General features: G+C 42.4%; 1 protein-coding gene across 1 annotated transcript in view; it reads left to right on the forward strand.

The window, feature by feature from the left end:
* Positions 1–10443, forward strand: part of LOC119412980 (complement C5-like) — a gene marked incomplete in the record, with an annotated part of 48175 nt that overhangs the window by 2952 nt on the left and 34780 nt on the right. The window contains 10 exon segments of the mRNA XM_037679991.1: positions 434–499; positions 2577–2774; positions 2851–2929; positions 4395–4477; positions 4550–4689; positions 4930–5163; positions 6081–6141; positions 6448–6537; positions 9175–9387; positions 9515–9590. Of these exon segments, the coding sequence (XP_037535919.1) occupies positions 434–499; positions 2577–2774; positions 2851–2929; positions 4395–4477; positions 4550–4689; positions 4930–5163; positions 6081–6141; positions 6448–6537; positions 9175–9387; positions 9515–9590 (1240 nt within the window).

Raw genomic sequence — 10443 nt, forward strand, 5'->3', positions numbered from 1 at the left:
TGTTTGTTTATTTGTTTACTGTGTGTTGTTTTGTTTACAGTTTGTTTGTTTGTTTATTTGTTTGCTGTGCATTGTTTTGTTTACTGTGTTGTTTTGTTTACAGTTTGTTTGTTTGTTTACTGTGTAGTGTATTGTTTTGTTTACTGTTTGTTAGTTTGTTAGTTTGTTTACTGTGTGTTGTTTTGTTTACTGTGTTGTTTTGTGTACAGTTTGTTTGTTTTCTGTGAATTGTTTTGTTTGCTGTTTGTTTGTTAGCTAGTTTGTTTACTGTGTGTGGTTTTGTTTACAGTTTGTTTATTTCTTTACTGTGTATTGTTTTGTTTACTTTTTTTAGTTAGTTTGCTTACTGTGGGTTGTTTTGTTTAATGTATTGTTTGTTTGTTTACTGTGTGTTGTTTTCTTTACTGTGTGTTTGTTTACTTTGTGTTTTCAGGTGAGCCGTGTACAGCTGCTGTACGTTCTAAACGAGCTCTGACTTCAGAGGAAAAAGTAGCTAAAGGTGAGAGTTCACCTGCTTCCTCCAGCACCTCCTGCTCACACCTGGTCGTCCATGCGGCTGATCTATTATAGTCCATAAAAACACAAGAGGAAAGAAAAAAACTGTTTAAAAAGTTGTAAACTGGAAAACCTGACATGATAAAAGAAACAGTCTAAAACAAAATTATTCTAAAAAACAGGTAATTAACTTATAGTATTTGTCTTAAAATGGCAAAAGTCTTAGATAAATTCAGGTGAGACGACCCGACGTTACTTTGAAAAGGCTAAACTGTCAGGTAACAGCCATGAAATGTGCTCGGATAAGTTGCACGAGGTTTCAGGGATGATTACGTTAAGTCATGATCACGTGATCTAATGAAATGTCTCCAAATCAAAACGTGAGTTAACCTCAGACAGAATAAGGTCAGAAGTCACCAGAATATGACCGAAGAGAAGCTGATGTCCAGATGTTGCCCACTGCTTTAACGTGGCTCTGAGCGCACCGACCGTTAAAACCGTTTATTTTTGTTGTTCCTTGGTTGTTTTCCCAAGTTGTTTGAAACTGTCCTTAAAAACAATCAGAGAAAAACTGCAAGCCTCACCAATGACACAGAAACTATGTCAACAAATAAAATAACCAAAAACTAATTATTGATAAATGATATAATGTGAAAATATTATATATTAATTATATGAATGATTATTAATTATTATTTATGTAAAACAGCCACACAAAAACATCCAAAAAGAAACCACAAACAACAACACAAACCGCTACCACAAACAACAAGACAAAAACAAGCCAAACAACAACAAAAAACAACAATCACAAAGCCAACATAAACAACACTACAAACAACTACACAGAAAACAACTTCAACAAGAACCACAAAAAACAAAATAAACAATAACACAAACAGCAACCATAAATTGTAACATAAACAACAATACAAACAACTAAACATACAACTTCCCAAACAACAACATAAACAGCAACATAAAATAATCAAAAACAACACAAATGAAAACCTAAACAAAACACACAACAACACATACAACAACCATAAACAGCATAAACAACAACCTACAACAACTATAGAAACAATACAAACAGAAAACACTCCTTAAAAAAAACTACCACAAAAAACATAACAACTAAAATCAACCCATGCAAAATTAACCACCAAAAAAAACTACAACACAACAACAGCAACATAAACAACAACCCATACAAAAAGCATTAACAAGAAAAAGAAACAACAACATAAAGAGCAGCATTAACAACAAATGAAACAAAACAAAGAACAACATTAACAACTAAACAAACAACAACATTAACAGAAACTTAAAAAACTACTATCAAAAACATAAACAACAAATAAAAACAACAATAACACAAACTACATGATAAACAACAAATGACAATACAAACTGCAATGCAAACAGCAACATAAACAACAACAAAAATAAAACAAATTATAACAACATAAACAAATAAAAAACACTAGCAACAACATAAACAACAACACAATTAAATAAAAACAAATAACCACACAAATGACATGATAAGGAGCATCATAAACGACAACACAAATAACAACATTAACAACCACACAAAGTAAAACAAAAGCAACATGAATAACAACATAAACAACATCATAAATAACATACAAAAACAATATCAAACGACAACATAAGTAACATCCAAAAATTACAACATAAACAACTGCATAAATAACATAAACAACACAATCAACTAACACAACCAACAGCATAAATAATATCCATATACAACACAAACAACAACATTAACAAAACAAACAATGACATAAAAACCAAAAACAACAACACAAACAACATAATAAATAACATAAAATGCAATAACACAAACAACAACATAAACAACGCAATGACATAACAATCAAAACCAACAACACAAACAACATAATTAACAAAAACAAACAACAACACAAACAACAAAAACCCAGAGGAGACACATGAGAAACCTTCAGTGTTTTGTTTATGTAACAACGGACCCGAATCACACGTCCATGACTCCAGTGGTTCTGAGCCCTGACCCGGGTCGTGTCCCTGTCCAGCCAGAGCTTACGGCCCGTTTAAGGTGTGCTGTGAAAGGGGCATGAAGCACATCCCAAAAGTCATGACCTGCCAGCAGCTAGCCGAGCAGAGCGTCAGGAAACCCAAAAACGAGCTGTGCATCCGAGCCTTCAGGGAGTGCTGCGAGTACATTCAGAAGAGCATTGCCACGGAGGACACACTTATGCTGGGACGAACAGGTGAGTCCAAACCGGTCCCCGAGGCCCCAGTGACCCCCTGGTCCTGAATGAACCGAGTGTTTGTGTCTGTGTGCAGTGGTGGATGCAGACTTTGACCGGTCTCTGATCCGGAGCTACTTTCCAGAGAGCTGGTTGTGGGAGGTTCAGCGCACCAGGTGACGTCCATCAGTCAAAACTTCAGCTGCTTCACTGAAACTGATCAAAGTCCCATCATTCAGGCCTCATCAAACAGTCCCACGTGCACTTTGGTTTTACTAAAGTCTGGGTCTGTTCTGGTTTCTGGGTGGATTTAACAGGAAACCGTCGGTCCTTCAGCAGTGAGACACCGAGTGTCTTCAGTAGAGAAGTTTCTATCGTTCTCTCAGGCAACGTCTTTGCTGCTTCTAGTCAGCATTTTACTACTTTTATTATAACTAGCTAGTTGTCATTTTTAGATTTTTAGTACAGTAGTCCCTCATTTATCACGTGGTTCCTTACCCTGCCCCCGCAAAAAGTGGAAAACCACAAAGTAGAGAGACAGTAGTCCAAGTTCAAGTTCAGTTCAAGTTCATTAAACTTTGTCATGACATGTGCCAGGCTGCAATCAAACTCATCACCTGTTACTCCCAGTCTCCCTCCTTAAATAAAGAATTTAAATTTAAATTCTGTAACAGTTTAAATCAACAATCCATGCAGCATGGATTGTTGATTTAAACTGTTACAGAATTTAAATTTAAATTGTAGCGGAGAAGTGCAGCAGGACATCAAAGGGTTAATTAACCCTTCACAAATCTGCTGCAGGAGAAATGTGGGCGTGGCAGAGAGCCACAGCTGGCAGAGAGCCACAGCTGGCAGAGAGCGAGGGACAATCCTAATGGTACATTTAGCCGTCATGTAGCCTTTTGCTACATCAAGTTTAGCTAGACTGTGGATACTTTAAGCTGACATTTTGCGACCTTTAGCTAGTAGTCTGCTTCCTTTAGCTTTAAGGAGTGTGCCATGTGAACATTCTGAGCTGAACAATGTTGCTGAAGAAGCAGAAATTAGGCTGTTAGTTAAAAATATAGAATAGAAACAAAAGTTACCAAAACCAAAATGAAAAGCTAAGATTAGCAAATCCGCAGATAAAACTCTTATCAGCTAAAATCTAAAATGAGCTAAACAAAAGCTTAGACAACAATTACTAAAGCAGCATTTTCCTATTCTATTCACGACCAGACAAACTTTGTTAAAGTTAAATATTTTTATCAATTATAAATCTTTGTAAAACTGAGTTAAAGAGCTCATCTTCTGAACGAGCTGAACGTTTTAACATGTGCTAATGCTAACGCAACATTTACAGTAAACAGGATTTGTTTGTGACAACACCTCAGCTGAATTTAGTAAACTGAACAGTTCTTGTGAGCAAAGAGATAAGTCCACAGCAAATCCTTTAAACTTTTCCTTAAATGTTTAAAATTCAGAATAAAATCCTAAATCTGATAGTTCTGCTTTAAAAATCTGATAAATATTGCTACACCTGCTCCGACCTTCTGGAGTTTTTTGTCACTGATTGTGAAGAAATGCCTGAAAAAAGATGGGAAACTTCCATAAATCCAGTTTTACAACGTGTCCCTTCAGTTTCTGTGTTTGGGTCTTCAGGTCCCACCAGCTGCTCGTCACAAAACCTCTTCCAGACTCTCTGACAACCTGGCAGATTAAAACTGTCGGCATGTTCCAGGACGGTGGGTTCATCGTCTCCACACCTTCATCTCCATCACGTTCAGCACCTCTCTAACTCTGGTCGTGTCCTCCAGGGATGTGTGTTGCAGATCCTGTGACGGTGTCGGTCAGTCTACCGCTTAGTGTCGACATCCCGCTGCCCTATCAGGTGGTCCGAGGAGAACAGCTGGAGCTGCAGGGCTCTGTGTACAACCAGGAGATCGACAGCATCACAGTAACCAACTAGAACTACATTTCCCATGATTCTTTCATGTGTTAATATGCAGCACTTCATACTTCAAGGAACCTACTCTTCCTACAGCTCAGACTGTTGTCCTTCTGCCTTTGGCAGCAGGAATGATTACAGATGAATGTTTATCCAAAACAAAAAGGGACTCCAATAACAAGCCCTGAGGTATGCCCAAAATAAACAAAAACACCCATCTTGTTGATTTTGGTGTTTTTCGTCCCTCAGTATTGTGTGACGCTGACAGCCGGGCCGGAACTCTGCCTGCTGCAATCCCAGCTGGCCACCGGAGGGGCGGGGCTTCACTCCACGGCCTGCACCTGGAGCCGCCTTTCTGCAGGTGGGGTGGGCCAAGTGAGCTTCACTGTTTTGGGCCTGGAGCCTGGAGAACACACTCTGACGTTCACCCTGAAGACCCAGACCGGACCTGTGGACGTTGTGAAGAAGACGCTGCGTGTGGTGGTACGTAGAGCCGACACAAGGAAGTTACACCTCAGAGCTCAGTGTTTGGGGAAAATGTCCGACCCCTGAGGTCCACCCTCCTTCAGATGCTTCTGTTCACTGAAGGTTCTGCTCGGCTCTGCTCTCTGGAGGTCCCAGCACTGCATTTCAGTCCAACTGAGGTTCTGGTCTCAGACTGGACCATTGCGGCACTTTAGTTCTGTTCTTTTTGACCCGTTCTGTTGTAGATCAGCTGATGTGTTTGGGACCATGGTTCTGTTGGGTCCAGTTTGGTCCAAGCTTCATCTGTTGGACACATGGGCTCACATCTGACTCCAGAACTCTTTGGTCTACCGAGGAGGTCCTGGTCCATTCAGGGACTGACAGGAGCCCGAACCATCAGCCTCCACCACCGTGCTGACAGCTGGAGGAGCTGTTTGCTGCAATGCATTCTGGGTTAACATCTGTCCTCTGGTTCTGGTCCAGAAGTCTGGTGGTTCCTTCAGATGAAACTTTCCAAAGACAGTTTGAAAACGACCTTTGACCTTAGACTGATGAACGCTGAGGTCATTGCTGATGTCTGTCTGCCTTGGTGTTGTGGTGGAGGTGGTCCCTCAGATGATGACGCAGCAGCTCCTGGCTGATCCTGAGCCTCTGAGATCCAGTGGACACACCGAGTCCGGAACCAGTTTTTGTTCTGGTTGAGGTCAGATTTGAGTCCATTTGGAACCGGTTGACTCGATCCGGTTCTTCATGTAGGTGTCCGGTTGTTGAAATCTGAAGTTGAGCAGAAGAACCCTGAGATGTGTGAAGAACATTCACCTGCAGGTCCGAATGTCGGATCTGTTCTGAGCACGTTCCTCAGCTTCCTGTGGACTCGGCGCCTCGGACCGGGTCGTGCAGGGTTCTGTTTGACTCCAGTCTCGTTGTGTTTGCAGCCTGAAGGAGTGAGACAGGAGGTGAATTCTGGAGGGACACTGGACCCGCAGGGACTCTATGGTGAGCAGACTCTCCAGTTCTGGTCCACAAGAACCTGCTTCATGTTCTGATAAATCATAAAGTCAAGAGGAAAAAATGATTTGGTCCAAACCAGAAAATGTTTTGTCGGCTTGTCTTCAGGCCTTCAGCTCGTTCGTCCTCTTCAAACTCTTTTAGCTGCTTTCTTTCTTCATCATGTAGATTCAAACAACTTGTGTAGCCGAAGTTCGGCTGTTTGGCCTCCAGCTCCTCTGAGTGTTTGAGAAGGGAACGTTTGTCTCGTCAGGTTCTGTGTAAGTCTAACGTTTGGACTCTGGTTCTGTGCAGGCTCGGAGAAGAGACGGGTGGTTCTGAAGAACAGCCTGCCTGAAAACGTGGTGCCCGACTCGGTGGTGGAGAGACTGCTGACCATCAACGGTACCGAACTCTTCAGAGCATCTTCACGCCTCACATGGCCCTTCAACACAAACAAACAAACAAACAAACAAACAAACGGACTGCTTTGATCTTAACGGCTGTCAACAGGCTGAGCTCAGGAGCTGTGAAGAAAATCTGGAAAACTTCAGATTATTGAATTTATACAAAATGAAAGTTCAAAAAGCTTCAAAGTGTCTCGAGTTTAAACGTTCATCACGAGAATGAAAGAAAAATAAAACTTTACCTGAAGGTCTGAGTTAATTTATAAAAACTAATTATCACTAAGAAGAAGAAGAATTATCTCCAACTTAATTAATTAATCATTTATTTCATGTTTTTGTTTTATGAACTAACTCTTTGAAAGTGAATAACTTCAGCTGTTTCTTCAGAGTTTGTTAATTTGGACAGTTTGACGTGATAAACTAAACTGGTCACCATTAACTTCACACAGACTCTCCCACTGGTACATCTTCATCTTTAAATCACTTCCTGGTCTGCTGCCTTCATACATCTCCTCCTACATGTCTCTGTGTGAGTGCAGCTACAGCGTGCGCTCTCAGGACATCATTACCTGCAGTGTTCCCTCAGTGAGGACTGAACTAGACAAAAGGACCTTCTCCTGCTCCGCTCCTGTTTCCTGGAACATCTTGTAAAAACACCTGAAGCTCTCGACCTTTGACCTCTCTAAGTGGCTTCAAACATCTGTTCAGTTCCTGTTTTTAGTTTTCTACACCGCCTTATAATCCAGATGTGTTTATTTTGTTTTTTGTGTATCATTTTCTTTCATTTATTTTTCTTGCATTCTTTATGATTGTCTTCTGTCGTCATCATTCTTTGTTGGGTGTAACTGGAACCGTGTGTGCACAATTTCGTTCCACCTCATGTACCACATGTGATGTGAATGGCTTTGTTAAACCAGGTCTCTCTTGTAAACGAGTCCTCGAGGCTCAATGAGACTAACCTGTAGAAATAAAGGTTGAATGAAAAACACAAGGATCAGAAAGGGACGTAAAGACCAAAGAAACACACAAAGGGACAGATTATGTCCATCAGGAGGACATCTCAGAAGTCAGGACCTCCTGTCTGAGCGGCTTCGAAAGAGACGGACGCTCCTTCTTGTGTTACAGCTCCAGGTGGACCAGACAGACGGTCCATTTAAGCAAACTCAGAAGTGGAGCCCTGCGGGGTTGCCTGATGATGAAAGGCATTAGCTTCAGTCTTGAACTGGTTCCAATGGTCAGACGTGCTGGTAGGTCACAACTGGCTGGCCCTGAACGTCACCTGGGGTCTGTACAGAGAGTCAGGTGCTGCGGTTCTGGACCTCGGCATAGAGGTCCCAACAAAACATGGCTGCCATGTTTCCTTGAAGACTTGGCTTGAAACTTGAACGGACTTTACCGATTTGAAAGTAAAATAAAATTCTAACTTTTAAATGTTAGACTTTTCTAAGCTTCATCTTGTTCTCCATCGTTCTTCTCACGATTCTGACAAGAGTGAACTCTGGTCCACCCACACTAGAGTGTTCCTAAAACGTCTTCATCCAGTCAGGCTTCTCAGACGAGTTCTGACTCTGGGTCTTTGTTTTCATACAGAAACATCTAATTTAATCTCAAATCCTTCTTCTGCCTCAACATTTCAATTAGAAAAAGAAAATAAGAAACATTATATTTTATTAAGAAAGATTAGTCAGAACACACTCTTTGTTTCTTTCACAAACATTTGCATAAAACTGGAGCGACATCTGAGTTAAATTAAAGGGAACATGCAGTTCTTCCAGCAGAGGGAACTGTTGGGGCGCAGGTTCCCTGCAAAAGAAGTTTGTTCTTAGGAAGAACATCCATCCATCCATCCATCCATCCATCCATCCATCCATCCATCCATCCATCCATCCATCCATTTTCTTTACCCGCTTGTTCCATTTTGGGTCACGGGGGTCGCTGGTGCCCATGTCCAGCAATCACTGTGCGAGGGGCGGGGGACACCCTGGACGGGTCTCCAGTCCATCACAGGGACACATAGAGACAAACAACCATTCACTCTCTCACTCACACCTAGGGACAATTTAGAGTTACCAATCAGCCTAACATGCATGTTTTTGGACTGTGGGAGGAAACCGGAGTACCCGGAGAAAACCCACGCATGCACGGAGAGAACATGCAAACTCCACCCAGAAAGGCCCCTGGACCGGGGTTTGAACCAGCGACCTGCTCGCTGAGAGGCAGAAGCTCTACCAGTTGCGACACCGTGCTGCAGCTTAGGAAGAACAAAGAACTCTTTTTGTTATCGCTCAACACTTTAGAAACACTCCCTTTCTGCACGGAGTGATGGAGAACATCTGCTTCAACTCAGGAGGTCAGGTTCATAGAAAAGCTCTTTCAGGTTAATGAGTTCAGTTTGACAGTTGAAACTTGTTTGTTGTCCAAACTGGAGGAAACTGAAGAAAAGAACAGTTTAGATGATGAGGCAACGTTCACAGGATGACAGGAACTCTCTTATTTTAAAGTATCAGAAACATGAAAGACTTAGATGATAAACACTGATGTGTCACTGCACAGGTGTTCCCAGGTGTGCTGCACCTGGAAAAGGGAACAAGAAGTTCTTCCTGCAGACTCCTAAAGGTCTGTTTTTATGCACCAGGGGAGCTTCCAGTGGAAATTGTGAGAGTGATCCTTAAACCTGAAACCATCAAAGAACTTGTCAATCTGCCACCTGGGTCAGCAACGGTGGAGCTGGACAGGCTCCTCCCCATCATCCAGGTGTTTCGCTACATGGAGACGACAAGCAGCTGGAACATTCTGGGAGAAAACATCGAGAAGAACGCAGGAGACCTCAGACAACGAATCAAAGAAGGTGAGGAGACGATGAAGATGATTTTAACTGTGTTCACCTGTGTATGTGTGTGTTCACCTGTGTGTGTGTGTGTGTGTGTTCACCTGTGTGTATGTGTGTGTTCACCTGTGTGTGTGTGTGTTCTCAGGTCAGGTGGCCCTCAGCTCCTTCAGGAACGGGGACTCCAGCTACAGCGCGTGGATCAAGGGCGACCCGAGCACGATGTGTGTGATGTCATCAAGCCTGAACGTTAAAAATCAAATTTAAAGTTTGAATTTCTACATTTTTTAAATTAATTCATTAAATGAAAAGTTAAAAACTTCCTGAAGCAGCTGCTGAGAACAAGGAACCATAAAGGAAGACGAACTGAACCAAACCTTAACTCAGCTGCCAGAGGTTCACTAGGGTCGCCATGGTAACCACACCCAGTGTCTGTCACTCCCTGACTGCCAAGTGGGACTGTGGGAGTAAAGAGCGACCGTCTGCAACATACTTGAACGGTTTTGTCAGCTCAGACGTGACATCATCAAGGGTCAGTGAGGAAACGTTCAGTAAATCCGTTCAGTCGTCGGAGCGTCGGTTCGGTCCAGTTCAACTTTCTGTGACCCGTTTAAACGTTGAAGGGTTCTGGCCTGAAGTCCGTCTGAGCTGCAGAACCAAGAAGTTTGTGCTCCTGCTTCAGCAACATCCCACTGAGCTCCATTATTATTTAGATGATTCTGTCTGCGCTGTGTGATGACCTGCTAAAATTCAGCTGCTAAAGTTCAGCTGCTAAAGTTCAGCTACTAAAGTTCAGCTACTAAAGTTCAGCTACTGAAGGTCAGCGCTGTGCGGTGAATAATCTGCACGTTTAATTTCATCGCTGACTGATGAAACAGGAAGAACAACATTAAATAAAGTGACCGTCAGGCAGGAAGAGTTTAGCTGCCATCAGGAGGGAGGGGTTTAACTGCCATCAGGAGGGAGGAGTTTAGCTGCCGTCAGGAGGGAGGAGTTTAGCTGCTGTCAAGAGGGAGGAGTTTAGCTGCCATCAGGAGGGAGGAGTTTAGCTGCCGTCAGGAGGGAGGAGTTTAGCTG

This window comes from Nematolebias whitei, chromosome 8 (assembly GCF_014905685.2).
Source record: "Nematolebias whitei isolate Nwh7 chromosome 8, NemWhi1, whole genome shotgun sequence".
Lineage (NCBI taxonomy): Eukaryota > Metazoa > Chordata > Actinopteri > Cyprinodontiformes > Rivulidae > Nematolebias > Nematolebias whitei.